Genomic DNA, 23,536 nt, shown 5'->3' on the forward strand with positions numbered 1-23,536 from the left:
CAACCAATAGGAGTGGCAGTTTGATTGAATCTAAAGAATCCTATTGGTCGAACCGGACTGTACGCCTATTTAGATACTAAAATGGAAACTACGGATGGAGGTCTGATGGAGGAGTAAAGCCAAAAAAAGGAAAAAGAAGAAGTCCTACGAATTTTGTATTTTCATGGTTTTTCCCATCTTCATCGTCTTCTCGTTTTGTTACACGCAGTCATTTGGTAGTCGCACATGTAATAACAATTAGAGTAAATAAATAATAATGCAGTGTCATTAAATCAACAGTCAATTAAAGAAGTATGTAATATTGAGACAGGGTGTTATGATCAACATTATTCTGAAAGAGTCATAAGCAATATTTATTTGCAATTGTTATTGTTAATGCGACATTATTCATTAGAAAGTTTTGTTACATTTTGTGCTTGGAAAGATGTTGAAACCAAAGGCTCTTACACAGGTCTTGAGTCAAGCAAATACTGGAGGTGTGGAAAATACATTGTAAGCTATTCACCTATGAACCTACTTTTTATTCTGATAACAAATGAATTATGTTGTTACAGTGAAACTTGATATTTCAGTAAATTCATTCTATCTCTTTGATAGTGATATTGTTGTTTTGTTACTTTAGGTTACTGACCAGGGATGGTGGTTTGTTAGCATATAGTGGCTATGGAGATAAAGATGCTAGAGTGACAGCAGCTATAACCAGTAATATTTGGTCTGCTTATGAGAAAAATGGACGAAATGCCTTCAAAGAGGATGAACTCCAATTTGTCTTGATGGATTGCGCAGTAATTACAATTTTATAATTGACTATCTGCTATTTGTATAGTGATTATGTTATGATCCTAACAATAGTCAAACTCTTACAGGAAGGAAAGGTCGTTATTACAGAAGTTGCAAATCTATTATTGTGCCTGTACGCTCGCGAGAACGTTGGTTTTGGATTGCTCAGAGAAAAAGCACAAGCCCTGGCACAATACCTTGATGAACCATTAAAGACAATAGCTAGTTTACCATGAAAAACACTGATTTGGAATCAACTTTGTGCAAGGATATTCCATCAATATCTGCAAATTCTCTCGATGCTGTAACAAATGTATATCAAGTTTCGTAATTTGTCTCACAGCTGTATATAAATATATTTTTAGTAAAATCCATTGCAACGTAAATTCGCAGTTTCTTTCAAGATATTGTTAAACACTCCAAAATTATACAATAAAGTCTTTATTTATTTTAACTTAGAAGTGGTAGAAAACAATCAAATTCTTGTACCACCTGTTTGCACAGAACATTATAATTCATATTGTAACACTATGATCATACAACTTATTATAATCCACGACTGTATCACACTAATTCGGTTGCTGGTAGTCAACTCTCGTGCTAACTTATACTGTCAAGATGGTCATAGTTCATAGAGAGTAAGATTCAGAGGAGTGTGGATAAGTACAACCATCTAACTTGAATTGCTTCCTGATTAAGTTGAATGATCTACTAATGATTAACTCTGGTAATTACTGTCGATAGATATTAAGAGTGCTCCTGCAAGGTGTGGTAGTGAAAAATGTATCCATCATGTATTGCATAGAATGCCCACACAGCAATTGAACAAAACTACAGTGGAGACTCGATTATCCGGACCTCAGTTATACGGATTCGTAATTATCCGGATTGCCAACTGCAAGCAAATATCTTTGTAGTCTAGTCCGTGCGTGCACGGACATGTTGCGCTGGCTCTACCCGCCCGCGCCCCACGCGATCTCTTCTTTGCCCTGTTTCATTGTTGTTTTAGCTAGACAGTTTCCCTGGAAAGATACCATATGACAACGTAACTAAAAGATAACCATGCGCGGGCGGCATAGGTTTTCTTTCTAGAGTTAATATATATGTATGTAATACAAAAACCGCTTTTCTTCATACATTCAATTATCCGGATTTTCGATTATCCGAATGACTTTCGACAACAATTAGTCCGGTTAATCGAGTCTCCACTGTACATATGACAACATTTTCTTCTTCACACGATTAAACAATAGAATAGAAAAACAGAGAAAGGAGTTCCGCACCAGATACTTCTACTGAGAAGAGTACACATGTCGAATAGAATCATTAATATGGGAATGTCACCTTCCTTCCTTCGTCATTTTCCATTCCCTTCCTTCCGTCTGTATCTATTCCAATAATAATCGATGAATGAAGAAAATGCTTAGTAAAGTTCCCTCTGTAAATTCTACACCATCCCATACTGGATTAACATTATTTGACTATATGAATTTAAAACATTCTTTCGCTCTCATATCCATCTTCTTCTCTTAATCACTTATTAACATTTACTCGTATTAAAAGTTACCTTTCGGTTATACATATAAATATAATTTTCATGCTTAACGATACACATCGAGTAGTCGATAGCTTTAGAAATTTGTCTATGAAAGTACAAATCCTTTCACATAGTCGAAAAAGTTTTACATATATAATACGTAATGACGTACTTATATTTAATCATGACTTTTGACGATAACGAATATCAATGTCGCCTATATTAGTCACATGAATTTGAGCTAAAGAATGGATTTCTCTCTCTCTCTCTCTCATCATATAATTCTTTCATTAAAACAACATATGCGCACCCGGTACCAGAACAGCAAACGGGTATCGCGTTCCTTGGAATAAAAGGACCAAATTTCATCTTTCTCTCATTTAACCTTTTCCAATCATTCCTGTATATGAATTCTTCAATGATAATTGCACTCTGATCTTTCTCTATGTCCAGTTATAACACCGAGGTCCATGGTCTTGTACATACATTCATAACTTTCCATTGGGCTTATTTATATAATTCTTTAATAAAACTTCTCTCTCTCTCTTTCTCTCTGTCTCATTTTCTGTCTATTTCTCTCACACTTTCAGATGCACGTGTGTAGCAAGCATGAATATATTGTCTAGGACGCTTCCTTATAGGCCTATGACAATTGACAACCTATATCTCTATTACTCTCACACTCAACTATAATATAGATAAATTCAGTACCGTGTAACATACGATCCTGATATATTTTCAAGAAAAAATAAAAAAAAATAAACAAGTATAACAAATTCAAATACACTCTTGTACATGCGCCCGGCAGTCCCACCCGCAAAAGAAAAGAGACTCCCGTCAAGGGACTTCCGGGCGTCAATACCGGAAATGACAACGCGCGTTAAGACGTCGTAAAGTATTATAAACTATAATTATGTGCTTCCGCTTGACAGTTTATCCTTAAATTCTACTCTGTCTTATTGCAAAGTGAGAAGAAATAAAATTTCACGGGACAAGATAAAAGACACCGTTATACGTTTATCCCTCATCATATTTTGTTTAATCCTGCATAACTTTTCTCGTTCTTGCGTTTCATTAAAATCTCTAATTATCCTTAAATCATTATTACATTAAGTTATCGAAGAACAAATGTGCTCAGTTGTTCGGAGCTTTCAAGGGTTAATCTTGATTTCATCTTGAGGACTTATGGATCCTCATGGTGAAAGAAGAAAGAAGAAACAATAAGGCATTACGAAAGTCACACGTCGTTCTTATATAATCGCAAAAAATTTTATGTACGTGTTAACGGCAGTGCGCATTTATGGAATTTCAAAATTTTTATATGATCATGGATATACGAAGGATGTGCGCTTATTGTGTACGACCATGAATTTTCTATCAATTTTTATACGAGTACCTAATCATCTAATACTCTAATTGATAGACGCCTTAAAATAATATGTATTATCTTGCTGGTACATCAGCATCAATTGATGAGGGGTCTCTTGTGAATGACTTGCGATGTAAAATGAGTCCCCTGAGCATCACTGGTATAGCTATACGACGCTTTATATATACTGGGTAGCTCAGTTAAAAGAAGTCACCTTGGTCAAAGCACTCGATTGGTTTGGATACTTTTGACTGGGCCACCCTGTATGTATGTAATGCACATGGCGTTAGAAAGTCGTATATCAGAGATTTCCTCCATAGCGTCTATTGTCCATTGACCTCTATCAATGTAAATATATAATGCGTTTCCTTTAGTTTCGTTATAATAATTCATAACGAGGATTCACTCTATTTCTCAAAGTCTCTTCATTTCCTGTTCCACTTCTCTTGTCAGATTATAATTGTAGAGAGCCATCGTGGTATAATCACTTGCCACTGTGCCAATCTTACCAAAGTTGTGATTTGGTATTATAATTGTTATATTAGTGAGTCAGGATTCCTTGTTTCAAAGGAATTTTACAGAGTGTACCAGATAATGTGGATTACTCTTGAAGATTCAATTTATCCAAAGATCTCAGGAATTCATCTTAATCCTTAAGTGTGTCAGGATGCTGTGATGTATCCTGTATCATCCTTTACGTTGAATATAAACGATTTTATCTTCACTCTGTTAGCACGGTGTAAAAGCCATTGAAGATCCCATTGTGATATATTAAGTTGCTGATTTTTCTTTTCCTCGTTTCTTTACATAATCTCTTGCACCACAGCGCGTGTTCCTTATTCGTTATAATCCCTATAACTATAAATTAAACGAGATCCTGACAAATGTTAGTTGCTCGGATCTCGTATCTCGTATGGAGTAAAAGCTGCTAAATAAAACAACAGAAAAACAGTCTTCGTCTTGTTGCTGCGTGTAGCTGGTCTAGAGAAGGGAGTGAGGATGCTAGGACTAGATTACATGCGTGAGCCCTTCTGCTGCAGGACCTAGAATGTAACCGAATCACCCCAATTTATTACAGTGTATCAATAGGTTCAAGTAATAGCAGTTATAATTACACAGATAATACTGGAGGTACGTTATATTCATTTATCTAGAATTACTACCAGGAGAAACTGAGGAGTCCATGATCTATGGAGTATGCGATTCAATTTATCCAGATGATACACATTCCTGCCTCTAGGATTTGTTCTTCAATTATTTCAACATCCGTTAGTCAAGTTATTTGATATTTCATTTATCTGTAAACCCGTAGCCTGCCCAGTGTACTTTGGTTGCATGCAAATTTTCACTCACCTCCCTTTTTAATGTCTCAAGTATGATACCAGTGTTTCAGATAATCAATTTTCTTTATTCTTTAAATTGTCTCTCTTTAAGCTTACTTGAAATATTTACCAGCAGAGGATACGAATGTGAAATATATTATGAAAGAAAGAAAAAGAAAATAGAAATGTCCAATTGAAAGCAATGTTGTACATAGACTATTTTTTTCAGAGAAATATGAATTTATGTATTGATCGATTTTAAAATGGACATATATCTTTTACTAGGCAGAAATATAATGGAAAGATGAGACACTTAAATTAGCATGCAAAACAGATCATGCAGGACGCGGGGCAGGAAGTAACCAAACCGATGAAAGAAAAATATTCTTTATTCAATGAATTGCATGCGATAATACATAATAATAATTACGTTACAATAAAAAATATCAGAGGCAGGACATGCTCATGCGGATTGGCCTCATTGATTAGTAATGAATGATACAAGGTTGTTTGAAATTAATATATAACAAACCACCTCATAAAATTCTATTCTAGCGAAAAGACACATTGGTCAATCACTATAATCCACGCTCTTGCACGCAAAGCATGTTTACGTTGAAAATGTCGCGAAATTCATTTTTTTTTTTTTTTACAAAAGGAAATAACCAAAGTAGAAATGTTAAAATGATTAAGTGACAAGAAAAAAAATCTAAGGTATTAATAAAAATGAGTGGCTATAGAAAAACAAAAGAATCTATTGTTCAAATAAAGTTTTTCCAATGTTAATTGTGTCTCTTTGGCCTCTCATTAAACATAATGCTATTGAATTAGAGTTATAAACGGATTACAATGAATCAATTATATAATTGACTAATGTCTAAATGCATTTAAATACAATATTATGATATAAAATTCCCCAATAATAAATAATGGGATTCGACAATTATTTATGAAACAACGTGCAAAAAAGGAATTCTTTAAATTTTGATATAATGATAGATGTACAATAAAAATATATACATAAAAAAATTCATACTATTCGTGACTACTTTGGCTAGGATAGGGGTGCGTAAGGTTTGAATGGGATGTCGATACCTTGACACGATCAGTGGATTCCTGTTCCTTGCTGGTGAGTTGACTTGCCCCGTACTCTCGACTCACAACACACAGGAATTCTGCATGATCGTCGTTCCCATAATTATACTGAGAGCCTATGTTGATTAGCTATAATAAAGAGTTGAAAATAAATAAAACTTTCTTAGAGAGCTATTACTTTCACTATAGTCATTTCATGATTAATTAATCAAATATACCTGCTCAAATTTCCAGCCATCAGACATTGTCGATACCATTTGGGTCAGCTCATCCTCATGACACTGCAAGACCCTATACACATGTTTTTTAGAATCTCGTTGTGGCCGGGTGTCCCTGAGTATGATTCGTTCTTTAACCAGCCGAATCAATTCAGTGATATTATAAAATTCCGCCTCTTCCAGTACACCTTCCTCAGCAAGGTCCTTATTGATAACGAGTTTACCATGTCGCAAGTAATTTAAAACAGGACTGAAATACGTTGGATCCCGATCTATAAGATAGGCACCAGTTTCATCCTGAAACGAAATATCTCTTAATTATAACGCGTATAATAAAATTAAAGCTAAAAGAATCCATAATTCTAATTCGAGGTTATTGAACATTGAATATACGAAAGAAATACTAGTTACGCGTTGTTGAAGTATTGTCGGTATAACATTATAAATACATCTAATACAAATTCGTTACAACAAACAAAACAGTGACAGAAACTAACAATTGTTTATTACACGTAAAACGTAAATGAATAAGGGACGCGAATTCAAGTTTCGCGGGAAGTTTGGAATGCCAACTAACCCTGTCCGATATTAGATCGGAATCCTCTTGACAGAGTCTATAGAGAAACGAATTCGGATCCCTTGCCAGCGTAGTTTTTGCCGTCAGGAAATACGTTCCACCCACATTTAATCGCACCCACTGATTCTTAAAACGTTTTGGTGGATGATTTTCTGTCATATCGTGCGAATTCGTATCGCCGAAATCCGCCATGACTGCTTTGACATTCATTCAACTTCCGGTTTACTACTGAGATTGCAAGATGCAGTCATGTTCACAATCTACGAAAACACTTAGTTACGAGTTTATTCAACAGATGGAGATACTGCTTTCCTCTTTAATTCAAATTTGGATCGCATTCTTGTAAGAACAATGCGGCTCCGCCTTCTACTTCCTGTTTTCTTGCTCAGCTAGCCAGTAGTGGTTGGTAGTGGAAAAATGTTGTGCTGTGTTGCGCTGACATGCAAATGATTGCTGTCAACATCACGGGAAAACAAAGATACGTAATTTTATAAGCCTCCTGGGATACGTCTGACATCGCTGATGCGCAAAATGCGTCTTCTGCACTTATATAGTGCTGTCCTTGGCACATTTTGTTATCTCTTGCAAGGTGACAGATCCAAAATGACGTTTTATAACTCACAATTATCGTCAAATTTACTTGTTCTTCATGAATTTTTATACATTGGATACTTATCTTTACTCTATATAAAGATAACTCGCTTACTATTTCTTTAACAGGATTTTTCTTATTCCTGAATACTAAAAGGGATAAACTTATCTAGGTTCTGATAGATCCTATGTGTCACATCATTTTCTATTTCATCAATTTTCTTTTCGGAGCAAAGTGAAAAATATGAAGCTTGTCTTTTAACTATGGTTCATTAGAATGATATTATTTAGAATTTCAAAAGATTTTAAAGTTGTAATATTTTAGTTAATGCTAACTTCGATGGATATGTAACACTGTCACATGATGGACCTGTTGTTATTGGTGGCACAATAACATTTAGAGCTGATGTTTATAAGTATGATGGTACCAGGCCATCTGGAACGTTTTCATATGAATGGAAGGATGATGGTATCATACCACATAAATATACGGTATATATTTACTTAACTCTTCTTTTGAAATTACAAATATTCAATTGATCCTTTTTTGATTTTCTAGCCTGATCATACAAGGAATACCACTGCTTTTTGGTCAATATCATATCCTGCCGAAATCTACAGTGTAGGTATATACATTGTAGAAGTCAAAGTCATAAAAAAAAAGACCTGGTTTAATGAGAGTACCAGAGTAGCAACAAAATTTGCCGTAACGTGTAGGTATTAATATAAACCGAAAGTAAGAAACATTTAGTATTTTCTTAACTGTGACAATTTTGTTATAGCACTATTAAATGGAAACATGACGATTAAACAAGAAAATGCTACGACAAAGGGAAATTTTGTTTCTTCCTCACTCGAGTCAACTGTCGCAATAGATATTCGCAAGGGTGATCTCAGTTTTATAATGACCAATGCAACATCAATTTCCACATTTTGGTTCATCGACTGCCAATATTATGGTCACACAGAGAATTTCATTTTTAACTACAACTTTACGGATCCCGACAGGAGTCATACAATTGAGGCCTTGGTAGTTGCGTCATTCGATCCACCCACCACAACGACCTCCTTACCAGATACTACGACCAGCACTACTGTCAATCCACCATGGCTTTCTGTGGTATCAAATTCATCCATTAATTCCACAGCTATTTCTACAACATCTACAGCAACACCATTTACCACTTCATCTACAACGGCACTCTCTACGATAACAACACCAAATTCATTGCAAAACACTACGGTGCCAGTATTTGGTAACATTTCGTTTCCCTTCGTGTGCTTAAACTCTTCCATCGTCCCCCCAGATCCTCATAATATATATGGCTACTTTCAAAGAACAATCGAAGTCAGAGGTCAGTATTATGCTAGATAAGAAATATTCCTAGGTTTACCTTGATTATAGATTATATATATTCTAGATTACCTTGTTATAATAGATTTGATCTTTCAGCTCCCGTAACAGATATCTCAGTGGATGGTACTAATTGGATTCAACCATGGGCAATGTTGAATCTCAACGTAACCTGTGAGGGCTCAGGACCATTTATAAGATGTCTCCAGTTCCATCGAGGAAATTATAACGTAACTGGAAACGAGACTTGCGGAGATGGCGAACGCAAGCCCAATTGCAATTTCTCAATCATACACTATTTCTTAGAACCATCTGATTACACCATTGTTATAATATTGACAAACGACATCAGCACGAATATACATCCCGTAACCATAAACATTTACCAGGGTGAGTTACTATATCAGAACCGGAAGTTTCTTATATCTTCTAGCTCTTCGTTTTGCTATTATATTCCTCATTGATACAACTACCAATTTATATCCTGAAGTACGTTCAAAAACACACCGACTCTATTTCAGCTACAACACAACCACAGCTCTCAGTTATTGTTGTACCAGTACTATGCTCTCTGGTAGCTCTTGTACTGATCATCTTTGGCATCGCTTACTACATACAGAGCAGAGCGAGGTTCACCGTTGAGGTTGCTGATTTTGACTTTGGTCAAAGCAATCCTGATATGGAATACAAGACGTTTGCCGAGCGATTGCGTGACTCTTTTGACAGTGCTGTAAGACCTGGAAGCAATCGGATAAGTGTACGCGCACCCTATTATGGAAGCATGAACCGCTGACAAGTTCGGATTGATGAATAACTGATCACTCGACAACTTTTATGGTCGTAAAATGCAAGCAGTAACGTACATTACTGTTTTTACGTTTTTGCTTCTGTCGCTTGCTTTATGTGTCTGAACGATCCTGTACTTTATTCAGAAGATGTCTCCTGCAGACACATTAAAAAATTGCATGACAGTTCTCAGTTCAATAATTTCATTCAAATTGTTTCGTTATGCATGATTCCTCAAGAATTGCCTTTAGAGTTTTGTGTGTCGTTAAGAAATGAGATGAAACGACACTCAGTCTTTCACTTTTGCTTTTGTCAAAATTATATATTCTTTTAAAACTGATTTTCATAATGGTAATTGTGATATTTTTTTTGGTTTTCTTTCTTTCAGGGCTATAAACCACTTGGCAATTCACAGCTATTGCAGTAACAATAGCTTCCAAACACAACTAGAGCAAAATGAAGAGCAAACTTTTTCCAGCGTTACTTCTACTAAACGTAGTAAATGCCTGACGCATTCTGAAGCGTGTGCGAAGTTTATTAAATTCGGTTAAATCGACAAATCAAAAATCTATCAAGAAACGTCCGGACTTGTATCGCACGCATTCAACTTTACATTTAAAGAGTCCTTAAAATTTGATTGTAATATTTTTTAGAGATTAAGCATTTTCTTCGAAGTATAGCATCGACATATATATATTATACACCATATACACTAATTATAAATAATAAATAAGTATATAGTGCCGGGTGTGACAACTGATGAACTTTAAAATTGTACATAGATTATACAGCGTTATTCAGATGAAGCGCATTAGCCAGATTTGACAGCTGTCGCGTGACTGCTTGATGAAGCATAATTTGGTAATATTTTACAATCAAATTTAATATAATACTATTAAATCTAACTAATGCATTTTAATACGAATAGCCCTGTATTGCACATAGGCTGTGAATCGGTATGCCACATAATGCGGTGCGGACATTGACGACCTGAGTCCGCGAGGGCTAACCATTATTTTTTTCTTTTTTCAAATCTTTTATATTACATCACCAAATATCGACCTTGCTATTCCACCTTTACCAATGTTACCATAAAGTACCGTTTGTCATTCCTAGCCAATCTTATAATGATTGCATTAGGTCTTAGAGAGTAAGACGTGAAGAGAAGCGCAGTTTGTTAAACAATATTTGTCTTACACTGTGGCAAATAGTGAATCATTGAAGCCAATAAGAATAAATGAAATAACACGAATACAATGAACGCTACTTCAGATTGTCTCTAAATCAAGTATTGTAATTAATGAACAAGCAGAAATCCAGCGGTGAATTCTTGCGCCTGTGGCAGGTTTAAAACCTATGCATCATCTACAGTAGCGCCATCTTTATGCAACAGCCAAAAGCAGCCCCGCGAAGTGGATCGTTATCCAAGAACCGTTCGTCAGCCGAGGGCAAATTCTCATCGGTAAAGAGTACAAGATCGCATCATGGTGGCTAGCGAAGTAAAGCCGCGGAGACGTAGCGTATTTCGATTGAGCGAGGGTACCGAGGAGCTGTGAATCGGGCAAGTGTCCAGCTCGTAATCTATTCGATGCACCTCGTGAACGGTCTTGCGTGGAAGTAGTACTTGTAAGGCGGGCGGGTGGGTGAACTTTTAGTGCCAGGGCGCGTGTCCCGTTAATAAACGGCGTAAAATCCTGTGGGATAAACTAACTGCGAAGAATGTCGACTCTCGGGACAAGGATCTGCTGTGAAGATGAGGACTCGAAGCAGTCCGAGGACGAAGATTGGCGAATGCCTATTGCCTTTAACAAGCCAAGGCATACAGCCACCATCGAGGGCGTCAACTGTATCACTCAAACCTGGCGTATGAAGGAGCGGGTGCGTATCGCTCTAGGATTGACCTCGTGGCCCTTAATCTCGAGGATATCTATGCCCACTTACCCCCCCTGACTATGGCGACAATGCCAATCGATATCTCCGTCGAACACGCGTTACTTTCTCTGTCTTTCTCTCTTTGTTTTTTCTCCCTGCTATACGAACACTAAACTCTTTCAGATGAAAACAGTGAGCGTCGCGCTGGTTCTATGCCTCAATGTTGGCGTCGATCCTCCGGACATTGTCAAGACGCAACCGTGCGCTCGTCTAGAGTGCTGGATTGGTAATTCACACCTTTATTTACGTCTACTGGGAGCTCCGCGTGTCATCGCCATTATGTAATAATGCTCTTTGAGGTTAAGCGATTGTTGCGCCGAAGCCAGTCGAAAACAGATTGTTTCTTGCTCCGGAACGTTCCTTTGTTGTATCGCAGTCGGTATGGCAGATTGCCGATACTGCAGAGTTCATTCAAAATCTGAAGAAATGGACATATTATGTTTTTATAATTTATTTTTTTCCTCGAGTAACTGAATTATACATGACTTAAAAGACCTATACTCGTTTTGTTTCAGATCCACTCTCAGTAAGCCCACAAAAAGCTCTTGAGACTATAGGATCAAATTTACAAAAACAATATGAACGATGGCAACCTAGAGCCAGGTATAAGCAGAGTCTTGATCCTACTGTTGAAGAGGTCAAAAAGTTATGTACCTCTTTAAGGCGTAATGCTAAAGAGGAGAGAGTACTGTTTCATTATAATGGACATGGAGTACCAAAACCTACCAGTAATGGAGAGATCTGGGTATTTAATAGGGTTGGTGTAATAATATTCAGGCTGCTTTAGGCACTTTCCGCTTTAACCCGTTTTTTTTGGTCATAATTATAATGGCTTAGGTATCTCAAGAGGTTCTAAAGTTACAGCTCTAAATGCATTGAAGCTTGTGTGAACGTCATTGAAAATTATTTAATTATCCTATGTTCAATTCAATATGTCGTATACCAGGATTTATCATGTGGTAAATGACATGAGATAACACGCCATTAATATTATAATGTATTCAGGGCTGTTAGCCGTTAGCTAATCATGATCAATGAGCACCACTTAGCATATTATCATTAGAAGAGGAAAATCCATTAAGATTTTAATTCCCTAAGTTAAATCATTGGGCGGAAAGGGTTTGATGGGCTATTATATTAGATGATTAATCATAGCTAGTCAAATACAAAAATTTATTTTTCAGACGTACACGCAGTATATACCGTTGTCCGTTTACGATTTACAAACATGGATGGGAGCACCATCTATTTATGTCTATGATTGTTCCAATGCTGGAATAATTGTCGAATCCTTCCAGCAATTCGCAGACCAACACGAAAAGGAATATGAAGTAATAGCGTAGTAGAGTGAATTAAACTGTTTAATTTAAAAATAGAAAATATTGACTACGGCCATGAAAGTCTCACTGTAATGCACAATTGCAGATGGAAAAACAAGCTGTACAACAAAATCGAGCAGCTGGTGTAGCTGGAGTTGGTGCACTTTCGTACAAAAATTGTATTCAACTAGCTGCCTGTGCTGCGAATCAGATTCTACCAATGAATCCTGATTTACCAGCTGACATATTTACATCTTGTTTAACAACCCCAATTAAAATTGCACTCCGCTGGTAATTAATTCAATTATATATGCGCTTAGTGTATTTGACATGATTCAGATATTTTTAATTTTCATAGGTTTGTTATGCAAAATACGTCCAAACTAGTGCCTAAAGTATCTCTCGATCTTATTGACAAGTAAGACATTAATTTACTTAGTTGTTTAATGCATTTATGTCAAGCAGATAATTAATGGTCTAATCATTTTTCTATTTTTTTTCTTTTTTGTATGATTTAGAATTCCTGGTCAGTTGACCGATAGGAGAACAATGTTAGGAGAGCTGAACTGGATCTTCACAGCCATAACCGATACAATAGCTTGGAACACTTTATCTCGAGGTGAACAAATAGACTATTAATAAATAACATGTCTCATATTTATTTATTATAACAGTCATGAATTTTAGATTTGTTCCAGAGATTGTTCAGACAGGACTTACTAGTCGCTAGTTTATTTAGAAATTTCCTATTAGCAGAGAGGATTCTGAGATCGTACGACTGTACTCCAGTGTCCTTTCCAAAGTTACCACCCACGTTCCAGGTATGTAGTGAAACGAATATTGTTACACGATATAAACTTTATATTGGAAGCTTACCAAACGTTGTATGACAAAATAGCATCCTATGTGGCAAGCGTGGGATCTCGCCCTGGATCTCTGTCTGGCGCAGCTTCCAGCCATCCTGGAGTCAGAAGACCAATTCGTACATTCTCCCTTCTTCGAAGAACAATTAACAGCATTTCAAGTGTGGCTTACCTTGGGTTCGAAATCACGCAATCCTCCAGAACAACTCCCAATTGTCCTGCAAGTCCTCCTCAGCCAAGTACATAGGCTCAGAGCATTGGAACTCCTAGGTCGTTTTCTTGACCTGGGACCATGGGCAGTGAACCTTGCTTTGAGCGTGGGAATATTTCCATACGTTCTGAAGCTTCTGCAAAGTAATGCCAGAGAACTGAGACCACTTTTAGTATTTATATGGGCGAAAATTCTGGCTGTTGATAGTGTAAGTCAATTATACATCGTTTAAGATTGACTTCATATCAAATTAATCCAATTTTAATAATACAATCATTGCCTTTGAATTATATAGACGTGTCAGGCAGATTTGGTTCGCGACAATGGACACAAGTACTTCCTATCGGTTCTACAAGACGCAACCATGAAGGTAATTTGGATATATTTGTCAGAACACAAGAAAGGAATCTAATGACTAGCATTTGACTTCTCGATAGAGCGAACATAGGACACTGGCAGCCTTTGTCCTTGCGAGTATCGTGAACAACTACCTTCCTGGACAAGAAGCTGCCTTGCAAGGTAGTCTTGTTTCCATCTGCCTGGAACAACTAGGAGATTCCAATCCTCTGCTGCGTCAATGGTTATGCCTATGCCTTGCTAGACTGTGGCACAATTATGACAGAGCCAGGTGGTGTGGAGTAAGAGACATCGCTCATGAGAAACTGTACAATCTTCTACAGGATCCTGTTCCAGAGGTTCGTCTTACACTTGTACAATTTCCTATCGTGCCAGAGTTTAACAATACAATTAATACATAGGTCCGAGCTGCAGCTGTTTATGCTTTAGGAACATTTATCAACAGTGCTACGAAACGTAGCGAGCATGCGAATAACATTGATCAGATCATCGCTATGACGCTTATCAATACAGTCACTCACGACATGAGTCCCTTAGTCAGAAAAGTATGTAAGTCCATGAGAAGTAACACGAGTCATCATCAACAATGAGTCTCAAGGTTTTAACGCAACTTATAAAATTCTCCAGGAACTTGTGGTAGCTCTACAGTGGATGGTTCTACACTTTGAGAACTCGTTTGTCACCCTGGCCCTGGCTGAGGAAAATAGTCGACGGGAACTCGTGGTCGAGACGTTATCGCCATTCAGTGGGATGCGACGAATTGGTTCCAGAGACAGAATAAAAATGCTATCACCAAATAACAACTACAGCGGAGATACGACAGATGGTTTTGGACAGGATCGTATCAAGAGAGTGTCCTCCTCGTCATCTATCAGTAGCTTGGGTGAGGACTTGGACAATTATGTATGATCGAGCACGATATACTTATCAAGCTTGATTAATTATTTTCTCTTGTTCCATCTGGTGCGCCAGGAAATAATTGGGAGTTCGTGAGGAAACCTTGCGAATCGCTCGGTAACTAATTAATAAAAAACGGCACCAGTGTCTGCACGCATGGATAGTCGATGGTTTCTCACTGATTATGTATTTTCTAAAGTATTTTTCGTATTTATCAAGTATGTTCAAGTATCTTGTATCCGTATCAATTATCGTACGTTGAACCTCGCTACACATTGCGTTCTGCAGAACTCTTTGATAATGACTAATATTCGGTAATGTATTTAAAAAAAAAATGTTATTTTCTTTATCCTAGGTCACAGTTCCTTGGGTAATCTACCGAGTCTTTCTTACGGCAGTGTCTATATGAAACTGTGGCACGGCCTCTGCAGCTTGGATAACGACCCTCATCCTGGAGTTGCAGCAATGTCGCAAAAAGTCACTATGAATATACGTAGTCAGGTATGATAACGATGGTACGGAGTTCCTAGAGAGAAACAAGTGAAAATGATTAACCTTGTTTAGGTGAAAGATTCCTCAGCTCCGAAGGAAGTGACGGAAGCAAAGATATCCTCGTCGTTATCACTCCCTCCGTCCCCCTCAAATAGGACGAGTTATCTCAGGTTAATATCTTGATATAGCGATACAAAAACCTAATATATTCTAACACACAAATATTTTTGTCCGCAGCGGTAGCAAGGGCGAGTCTCCACCAACGGTGAACTCGACAACAGAGCTGTTACGTTCCTCCAGGATACCCGCACATGCGAATCGTACGAGAAAACCAATGCCCAACACGGTGAGAATAATCATGGTAAATCAATGAAACATCAATTAATCGTGGAACCTTCGATCAGATATCAGAGGAAGCCGATGATGTCCCTGGTGCAAGAAGCCCCTTGACGACCTCGCAGTTCGTCGAGTGGAGTTGCGCTCAATTCGCCCAGCCCGTGAGTCTGGAGTCTGAGGTGGAGTCGACGAACGATCTCGAGAGCCGAGTTCATTATGAACGTGAATGGAGGTACGTCGTGCATGTTTCATGATAAGATGTGACCTCATTAGTCAAAGAGATAAAGTGTAAAGGAAAGAGATACGAACATAGATAAGGGTCACGCGCGTCTGGAATTCTTTTTCAGATATCTGCGTAACAAGAGACAGAGGCGGGACCCAAGGGATGAGCAACTAAGGGCAGCTCGTGGAAGAATAGAGTCACAAGTGTTTCACGCCCGAAGTCCTCAGGCACCAGATGTCCTAACGTTTCATCCCTTTGACACACACCTTGCAGTAGCTTCTAAGGATTCCTTTGGGTATTTTGGAAAACATTATTACCTTCGCTCCTTTGTTCTTTGACAATAACTAGCGATTCTAATTGATTCTCCCGTTTTACAGAGTATGGGATTGGCAAACAGGTACCAGGCTAACGTATTGCACGAGTCGTGGAAATAAAATGTCTCGGGTGACGGCCCTGGAGTTCATAAACGCCCACGACGTGACTCTACTAATGGCTGGTTCTGACGATGGATCAGTAAGGATATGGAAGAATTATTGTAACATGCTTGGAAGAGATCCAACGTTACTGACAGCATGGCAAGCTCTGACGGATGTACAGCTAATTTCTAAGAGTCCAGTCGGTAGGTACCACCTAAGGGTGAATTTATATGATCTCCATCTCTGCCTTGAGTAAGATATTCTCTATAGCTACCTCAGGTCTCGTCACCAGGTGGGAACAACGATCGCTGACCCTGGCAGTAACAGGGGATGTTCGTATCGTCAGACTCTGGGACGCGGAGACGGAATTAAAGAAGCAGGACATTCCAACGGGTGCCGATTGTTGTGCAACTTGCTTAGACACCGACGATCAGGGCGCCATGATGGCCGCTGGATGTGGGGACGGTTCCGTGAGATTATTCGATAGACGCCTTCCACCTCTGGAGTCCAGGGTGATGACATGGCGAGAGCACAATGCTTGGGTCCTCGGAGCTTTCCTCAAGAAAAATGGAAGCTCATCACCGCATCTCATAACCGGTTCTCTATCCGGCGACATAAAAATATTCGATCTCAGAAAGAATTCCTCAGTGAGCACTATACAAACTACGCAGGGCATTACCGCCCTAGCTGTCCACGGAGCGGCAGACATATTCGCCTGGTTAGTATTCGTATCCTAGGCAATGACAAGAATAAATATGGCCAAGCCACAAGCAAAGTAGGACAATAATTGTTAATAACAATTTTGTATTCCAGTGGGTCGATGAATCAATGCATTAGTATCTACAACACGTCAGGACATCATCTGAATGCAATAAAGTTTCACGAAGGCTTCATGGGGACCCGAATAGGTCTCGTTAGTTGTCTAAACTTTCATCCTCACCGAGTACTTCTCGCAGCAGGATGTGCAGACTGCTCGATATCAGCATACGCATCCGAGCCACGCAGATGACTGTCGGCGGTGGATCTTGTATAGATTATACACATTTGCCAAAAGCGTATGAGCTTATACATTGCGTACGTGCGTCTTCTTTGACCTCAATCCCACTATTCTTGTTATTCTGGCTTTTGAAGCGAAGTCGGATACGCATTGCTGGAGCTATGTAAAGAGAATCTGCTGTTTCGAATTGTCATACTGGGGTGTTTCATCGGACGCGCGACACTTATAAATATTATATATATTTATTTATATATAAATATACACCTGTCACGCACGTACGCCTATAGTATTAAACAATGGGTAACTGCAATAGCTTACTGCACGATGTCACAGAAGACTCTTAGGGGTAACATCTAAACGTATGTACGTGTTTCAGCGAATGAAACGAAGATAAAACGCTTAGCCTCTAGGTGCGTATAGTGTATAAACTGCGATTAATATCATCTCGTCTTGTATATAAACATAAAATATGTATACAAAAATGTACGCGTCATTAGATTGCCAGTCAGAGAGAAATTAACAAAATATTACGAGAATCTGGACAAGTATGAATGAGGGCTCTCCCGCAGCGTACTTAAAAAGTTGACATGTGGAATAGCAACGGGTCCTTCTTACTCAGTCTTCTGCGCACACGTGGATACATAGGCAGAGAAGGGGCGAGGGGAAGTGGTACCGCCAAAAATAGAGACACGCGAATGATGTATGATCTCTGTGGCTGATGTGAACGACGATGCTGACAAACGTAACTGCACCGCGTAGCGCATGGAAGCGAAAGGGAAATCGGAAACAGTAGAAAATAAATCACAGATTCGCAGTGTAACGCCTTTGTACATAGTTGCCTAATATAAAATAAAAATACGATCATGTTATATAGAGACTTTTACATTTTATCCTTCATATCCTTTTTGTGTTGTTGGCATTGTTATTGATTATATATATATATTGTTAGTCCTTCTCGCATAAACTGGTAATCATTGATCGATCCAATGCAATTAACGGGTCAAATGGCAGCTTTCACAATCGTGATCAGTGGATGCAATTGGAACATTCTTATAATAATAAATGACTTACCGACGTTGACTCCTGTACAACGTCGCCATGAAAGGTTGGGAAGCTTTACCAGACGCTTAGGCCAATAGTCTACGTTGTTTCTACACCGAGAATGCTTCCTTGGTTGAACATGGGAACAGCATCTGGTTACGGTTCTCGCCAAATAAGCATCTGTGAAACATCAAGGATACAGCGGATTTATGCTTTGTTATCAATACTATTGATATTCTTCTAAAGATTGATAAACTTGAGCGATAATTTCGTTATTGTTTTAATTCGTCATATCTTGGGGCATATATCTTCGACTGGGAACAATCTACATGATGAGTTTGATAAGGGCTGAGTATCAGATCTCTTTGATGTATATAATTTTGTCTGATGTTGTAACAGGTATTAACAAAGAATATAAGATTCAAAATAACATCATAGATTACGATTTTAGCTTCTTTTGTATATATCTAATTATAAATATATGTATTGTATGATAATTCTATGTAAAGCCTGTCATATCAAATATTGTTTTATATGTATCAGAATTGATTATCTTCAATATCCATTACTAGATACCCCTACGACTATTTATCATATTGATAATTACCAGTCGATCGAATGCAATTAGCGTGACAGGTCAAATAGAAGCTTTCACATTCATAACCGACGGAAGCTATTACAACACTGTATCACATTTTCCTTACCAATGTCAGTTTGTGACACAACGTTACCATGGAAAGTAGAAATCTTTACCAGACGCTAAAACCGACGTTCTACACAGCTTCGTTATTAGGGATGATACCTTGGATGAGGATTAAAAAAACTGAGTCCAATTGTGAAAAATTAATTATCTGCGAAGCATCAAGGATACAATGGATCTACGTCTTGTTAGAAATAGTGCTGCTACTTTGTCTGCTTTATCCAAAATGGCTATACGTCACTACAACGGAGATGTTTAACTTGACAAATATTTCATCATTGTTTGAATTTATTATACCTTATAGTTTATATTTTGGACTTGGAACAATCTGTACATTGACTCTCATCAGGGCTGAGCATCAAGTCGCATTGATCGATAAGATTATCAAAATCGATCAAAAGTTGGATCGAAATTTTAAACTGGACATGAACTATAAAAAAGTACAGAGAATGAGCGTGCTTGCAATATGTCTGCCTGTGATTGTATACATAATAATAGTAATTCTTGATATATATTCCTTCAAAGCAAACATTTACACGACATTATTAATAGTGATTGAAATTATATATTTAGTGGAGTAAATAATTCTTTATTGTTTTAATCATGCCTTCCCCCATTTTTTTAAAATGGTTTCAGCTTCTTGTTTCTTTGCAGGTTTCCATTCTATTATGGATGTCTAGTGAAAATGGTGTGTCGATGGGTCAAGTTCATGACGCTTATATTGCAAAGAAAGATTCGAGAGTCTCAAGAAATTCCTCAAGGCATAGACTTCTGTCAGAATGATATAAAAGCTCTAAGGGACGTGTATAATAACGTGTCAGATGTTGTGGCTGGGATTAACAAAGAATATGGCATTCAGATAGCCCAACGTTTTATTTTGAATCACATAAGTCTACCATACTACAGCTACTTTTTTTACCTCATGATTAAGGAAGAGCGTGGTGTTCTGCCTATTATCGACACTGTTATATGGCTTGGGATATTTGCCTTACCAGTGGTTTACGTTGCCGTAAATTGCGAAAGTGTTAACAGAGCCGTAAGTTGTCAATCAATTATACGTCGTGATGTCAGCTGTTTATCTATTATCTAGTTATCAATCATTTCGTAGTCGCTGAAAATGGCTTACGTTGTACATAAGGCAATCAGAGTAGTTCCAGGCACACGTACAAAGATAGATGTAGGTATCAAACGGTAAATATAGATACTGATCTATATCGATATTGAAAAAAAAATTTTTTCAGCTGAACATGTTATCTCTACAGATAACTGATGATAAATTTGAATTTTCGGCCTTCGGTTTGTTCATGATAAATAATTCATTCTTGACGTTTGTACGTTTCGAAAAATACGTCACTGAATGACGAGGGGCTACTCAACGATCTTTATTCATTCGTTTTAATTTCTTTCAGATCAAAGGAATGACCACTTACATGGTAATCCTGATCCAATTCGACATTCAGGAATCTACGAGGAACGTTACAGTACCAGAGGTCTCTTAAAGGCAGTGTGAGAATCAAGAAATCCTTATCTTTAGTCATATTTAAGGTTAAATCTAGTCTAGAAAAAAAGTTATCCGATTACGATGATTCTTCTCGACGATCAGTCAAGCTAGGATTAACAGCGATTCATCAAAGGGACGAACCGCGCCAGGTGACGTCCTGATGATGCTTTTCAACTATAATCTGGCGAGATCGTGAACAACTTTCCAGACGTTCCTGCCCATATCCCCCAACCACCGGTATTCCGTGTAAATGCGTCTCGTTTTCAAATAGCGGCACGAACGAAAGTGTAAGAGAGAGAGTAGGGAGAGAGTCATTGCCAGCGTGGGAGAGAGAGAGAAAGAGGAATAGAGGGTAAGAGGTGCACCATAGGAATGTCAATGAATCCTAGTCTATTTTAGTGTCAAGAAAATATACTATGGATATACATAGAATAAAAGTCCTTATACTATAGAATAAAAGAGAACATGATCGTAATTTAGTTGTCAGCATTGTAATTACCACCGATAAGAACGTGATTAAAAAAAAAAGTAAACTGATAAAAAGCACGGTTATTTTAAACCACGGATTCCGTGAAAAAGATACGTTAAATGGATCGACATTGTTCACGTGCTTTGAACTAATCAGGATGATAATTCATGAGGTGTGATAATTTTCATGTATATACTGTATATCTTTTCAGAAAAAAAGCATAAGCCTTTTTTTGAACATGATTGATCCTAAATCCGTTATCGACTCTATCAGATTGTTTTCTCAATGGTTCCTGTATAAAACTATTTTCAATCTTTCTCTTTCTCTCTTTCATGTGATTTCAGGTCGACAGGGTTTACTACCCTGATCTAATAAATTGTTTTTTCTCTCTAGCTTTCTTTCTTTGTCTCTTACACTTCCCCTAGATATTTTTTCTCCACGGCGAAATTATCCCAGTGAACAAACATCGTTTTATCCTGGTGGATCTATCGACGTTCTACGTCCTACCTTTCTTCTCCAAATACGTTTCACACATTACCATCTATTCTAAGAGTTCTATATTTTTACAGCTATTCCACCTTCCTCATTCTCGACATTGATCCAGGACGATGTACTTTAAACGCTAAAGTGCATGGGTGCAACACAGACGAATAGGTTGCGCTCCATTTGTTTGTTCTGGAAGGTTTAATGCCTCGTTCTCTTTACAATGGAATTGGTGTCAAGACTTCAGCCAGACTGTATGACGGCCGAGGACTAACTATTACATGGCGGAGGAATTTTCTGGATATTCTACTGTAAAAAACAAGAGTCATCGTACACAGGAAATTTAGGGTGGATATGCACGAATACATTTTCCTCACAGTGCAACATCCTGATGTGATAAGGCAACAGTGTACCAATGAATTGACGTCATGGATTTCTATTCCGGAGAGGGAAACTAGCATGATTTCCAAGTGAAATCGCACCCACTTGCCAAGATTCACGTAAACGATATCTCCTGATAACAGTAGAACAATCTTAACCCTGAAAGTATGAGTCACAAAAAAAAACTAATGAATCACAGTGTCGTAACTGCACGTATATATATACTCTTACATATTAATCATCGACTTATAGTGTTAATCACTATAACGTCAAGTTGACTGAACAAAGTGACTGCATGGATATAAATCAAAAAGGAATATAAAGTAGTATCCGAGTACAAATACGAGGAAACAAGCTGATAGAAGCATAAGGTAAAATTAACGGTAAGAAATAAGATAAAAGAAAGTTTGGCAGGCGGTGCGCCAAGGCCAGACATATAAACGACTCTCGTGAACACAGAGAGTTTCAGGATGAGTTTGTGGCTTGTGATTTCGCAGGATTAATTAAATTCGAAATTGAATCCCGCAGGCTATTCTAAATTCTCCCACATCACCATCTGCAATCATGCAGTCTGCTGGTACTGAGATTAATTTTAAGAGGAACTCCCAGGGTAGACCTTCATCCTGTTGAGGTCTTCGTGTGGCGTTGTATTCGCTTATTTGTACGTACGTATGCATGTCGCCGGTGACGCCCACCAGAGTACCCGTTTACCTGACTTATTCCGTGCCCATGGCGCAGCGGTCCGTATAGGTACTCATTGTCCAGGAAACATGCCGAACGAATTCAAAGGCGTTTCCAAAGGTTCGAGCGTTGCTACAATGTAGTGTGAATACAAGGAGCAGCCGGCTTCACCAGCCAGAGTCGACCGACATAGCTGATCGACGTCTATTGAAAATAAGAGCATGACTTAAACGCTTCCACGTGGAGACTCCAGAGAATGATGCTTTGCGCAATTGAACGTCTTGATACGCATGGATAAGAAGATAAAAGTGAAACGGCGCCCTTTACGAGCTACTTCTGATCGTCTTGCCGCATCTTGAGAGCCCTGATACTTACTTGCTTTATCTGGTAAGAGAGCGATAGTAATTGGAGCTGTCTACTACATGTGCCCAGCGTCTTATCCACACGTACGGGCGTAATAAAGAAAACTAATGGTGCGGGCAATGGGTTAGCTTTGCGCTGGTGTCGGCGGACCGCAAGCTCGCCTACGATTGCGGCCAACATTATTACCCGCTTAGTGTAGCAATTACATTCAGGCTTCTTGCATCCACTTCTTCGTCGTCGCGGTG

The 23,536-nt window shown here is 38.2% G+C and overlaps 5 protein-coding genes across 18 annotated transcripts; 4 read left to right on the forward strand and 1 right to left on the reverse strand.

The window, feature by feature from the left end:
- The first annotated feature begins 67 nt into the window (after positions 1-67).
- On the forward strand, positions 68-1,238 carry LOC107264640 (ragulator complex protein LAMTOR2). Its single transcript, XM_015733121.2, has 3 exons — positions 68-492; positions 623-785; positions 867-1,238. Exons 1-3 carry the CDS (start codon positions 425-427, stop codon positions 1,014-1,016), a joined length of 381 nt encoding a protein of 126 aa, XP_015588607.1. The 5' UTR covers positions 68-424; the 3' UTR covers positions 1,017-1,238.
- Positions 1,206-7,167, reverse strand: LOC107264637 (BTB/POZ domain-containing protein KCTD5). Of its 2 annotated transcripts, XM_015733119.2 has the most exons (4): positions 6,899-7,167; positions 6,322-6,618; positions 6,104-6,232; positions 1,206-4,729 (listed from the first exon to the last, which is right to left on the reverse strand). In XM_015733119.2, the coding sequence occupies exons 1-4, from the start codon at positions 7,106-7,108 to the stop codon at positions 4,700-4,702; spliced, it is 666 nt and encodes a 221-aa protein (XP_015588605.1). In that variant the 5' UTR covers positions 7,109-7,167; the 3' UTR covers positions 1,206-4,699. The 2 variants fall into 2 exon arrangements, with proteins under 2 accessions (XP_015588605.1, XP_015588604.1); XM_015733118.2 differs by lacking the exon at positions 1,206-4,729 and having other exon boundaries at positions 4,755-6,232.
- A 111-nt stretch (positions 7,168-7,278) lies between these two features.
- Positions 7,279-10,881, forward strand: LOC107264636. Of its 4 annotated transcripts, none has more exons than XR_001537001.2 (7): positions 7,279-7,487; positions 7,815-7,981; positions 8,049-8,202; positions 8,272-8,844; positions 8,943-9,233; positions 9,365-9,697; positions 10,018-10,881. XR_001537001.2 is itself a non-coding variant. In XM_015733117.2 (7 exons), exons 1-6 carry the CDS (start codon positions 7,421-7,423, stop codon positions 9,634-9,636), a joined length of 1,524 nt encoding a protein of 507 aa, XP_015588603.1. In that variant the 5' UTR covers positions 7,279-7,420; the 3' UTR covers positions 9,637-9,680; positions 10,018-10,881. The 4 variants fall into 4 exon arrangements, 2 of the variants coding, with proteins under 2 accessions (XP_015588603.1, XP_015588602.1); XR_001537002.2 differs by having other exon boundaries at positions 9,365-9,690; XM_015733117.2 differs by having other exon boundaries at positions 9,365-9,680.
- A 137-nt stretch (positions 10,882-11,018) lies between these two features.
- LOC107264635 (regulatory-associated protein of mTOR) lies at positions 11,019-18,541 on the forward strand. 8 transcript variants are annotated; one of them, XM_015733110.2, is made up of 22 exons: positions 11,019-11,507; positions 11,685-11,787; positions 12,077-12,318; positions 12,746-12,892; positions 12,963-13,171; positions 13,239-13,298; positions 13,399-13,499; positions 13,568-13,701; positions 13,779-14,162; positions 14,250-14,324; positions 14,392-14,649; positions 14,713-14,856; positions 14,939-15,194; positions 15,284-15,325; positions 15,564-15,709; positions 15,773-15,870; positions 15,938-16,046; positions 16,105-16,268; positions 16,384-16,554; positions 16,637-16,878; positions 16,946-17,393; positions 17,489-18,541. In XM_015733110.2, the coding sequence occupies exons 1-22, from the start codon at positions 11,349-11,351 to the stop codon at positions 17,682-17,684; spliced, it is 3,888 nt and encodes a 1,295-aa protein (XP_015588596.1). In that variant the 5' UTR covers positions 11,019-11,348; the 3' UTR covers positions 17,685-18,541. The 8 variants fall into 8 exon arrangements, with proteins under 8 accessions (XP_015588596.1, XP_015588597.1, XP_024937678.1 ...); XM_015733111.2 differs by having other exon boundaries at positions 16,955-17,393; positions 17,489-17,836; XM_025081910.1 differs by having other exon boundaries at positions 15,944-16,046; positions 17,489-17,836.
- Positions 18,542-19,420: 879 nt separating this feature from the next.
- On the forward strand, positions 19,421-21,945 carry LOC107264602. 3 transcript variants are annotated; one of them, XM_015733014.2, is made up of 6 exons: positions 19,421-19,990; positions 20,068-20,449; positions 20,522-20,590; positions 20,655-20,744; positions 20,823-20,919; positions 21,017-21,945. In XM_015733014.2, the coding sequence occupies exons 1-5, from the start codon at positions 19,446-19,448 to the stop codon at positions 20,910-20,912; spliced, it is 1,176 nt and encodes a 391-aa protein (XP_015588500.2). In that variant the 5' UTR covers positions 19,421-19,445; the 3' UTR covers positions 20,913-20,919; positions 21,017-21,945. The 3 variants fall into 3 exon arrangements, with proteins under 3 accessions (XP_015588500.2, XP_024937685.1, XP_024937686.1); XM_025081917.1 differs by lacking the exons at positions 20,655-20,744; positions 21,017-21,945 and having other exon boundaries at positions 20,522-20,604; XM_025081918.1 differs by lacking the exons at positions 20,522-20,590; positions 20,655-20,744 and having other exon boundaries at positions 20,823-21,945.
- Positions 21,946-23,536: the final 1,591 nt, after the last annotated feature.

The sequence above is a fragment of the Cephus cinctus genome, unplaced genomic scaffold (genome assembly GCF_000341935.2).
Source record: "Cephus cinctus unplaced genomic scaffold, Ccin1 Ccin1_scaffold0189, whole genome shotgun sequence".
Classification (NCBI taxonomy): domain Eukaryota; kingdom Metazoa; phylum Arthropoda; class Insecta; order Hymenoptera; family Cephidae; genus Cephus; species Cephus cinctus.

Excerpts from the sequence above, each read along its gene's own strand:
- LOC107264636 (XM_015733116.2), top strand. The coding sequence starts at position 7,421 with ATGCGCAAAATGCGTCTTCTGCACTTATATAGTGCTGTCCTTGGCACA. Across the intron at positions 9,234-9,364 it reads AACCATAAACATTTACCAGG|CTACAACACAACCACAGCTC; the intron begins GTGAGTTACTAT and ends ACTCTATTTCAG. Across the intron at positions 9,601-10,017 it reads CTGGAAGCAATCGGATAAGT|GGCTATAAACCACTTGGCAA; the intron begins GTACGCGCACCC and ends TCTTTCTTTCAG.
- LOC107264640 (XM_015733121.2), top strand. The coding sequence starts at position 425 with ATGTTGAAACCAAAGGCTCTTACACAGGTCTTGAGTCAAGCAAATACT. Across the intron at positions 493-622 it reads GGAGGTGTGGAAAATACATT|GTTACTGACCAGGGATGGTG; the intron begins GTAAGCTATTCA and ends TTGTTACTTTAG. Across the intron at positions 786-866 it reads TTGTCTTGATGGATTGCGCA|GAAGGAAAGGTCGTTATTAC; the intron begins GTAATTACAATT and ends AAACTCTTACAG.
- LOC107264637 (XM_015733118.2), bottom strand. The coding sequence starts at position 7,108 with ATGAATGTCAAAGCAGTCATGGCGGATTTCGGCGATACGAATTCGCAC. Across the intron at positions 6,619-6,898 it reads CCGATCTAATATCGGACAGG|GATGAAACTGGTGCCTATCT; the intron begins GTTAGTTGGCAT and ends ATTTCGTTTCAG. Across the intron at positions 6,233-6,321 it reads ATGGCTGGAAATTTGAGCAG|CTAATCAACATAGGCTCTCA; the intron begins GTATATTTGATT and ends TCTTTATTATAG.
- LOC107264602 (XM_015733014.2), top strand. The coding sequence starts at position 19,446 with ATGGAAAGTAGAAATCTTTACCAGACGCTAAAACCGACGTTCTACACA. Across the intron at positions 20,450-20,521 it reads GCGAAAGTGTTAACAGAGCC|TCGCTGAAAATGGCTTACGT; the intron begins GTAAGTTGTCAA and ends ATCATTTCGTAG. Across the intron at positions 20,591-20,654 it reads GCACACGTACAAAGATAGAT|CTGAACATGTTATCTCTACA; the intron begins GTAGGTATCAAA and ends AAATTTTTTCAG.
- LOC107264635 (XM_015733110.2), top strand. The coding sequence starts at position 11,349 with ATGTCGACTCTCGGGACAAGGATCTGCTGTGAAGATGAGGACTCGAAG. Across the intron at positions 12,319-12,745 it reads AGATCTGGGTATTTAATAGG|ACGTACACGCAGTATATACC; the intron begins GTTGGTGTAATA and ends TTTATTTTTCAG. Across the intron at positions 14,857-14,938 it reads TGAGTCCCTTAGTCAGAAAA|GAACTTGTGGTAGCTCTACA; the intron begins GTATGTAAGTCC and ends AAAATTCTCCAG.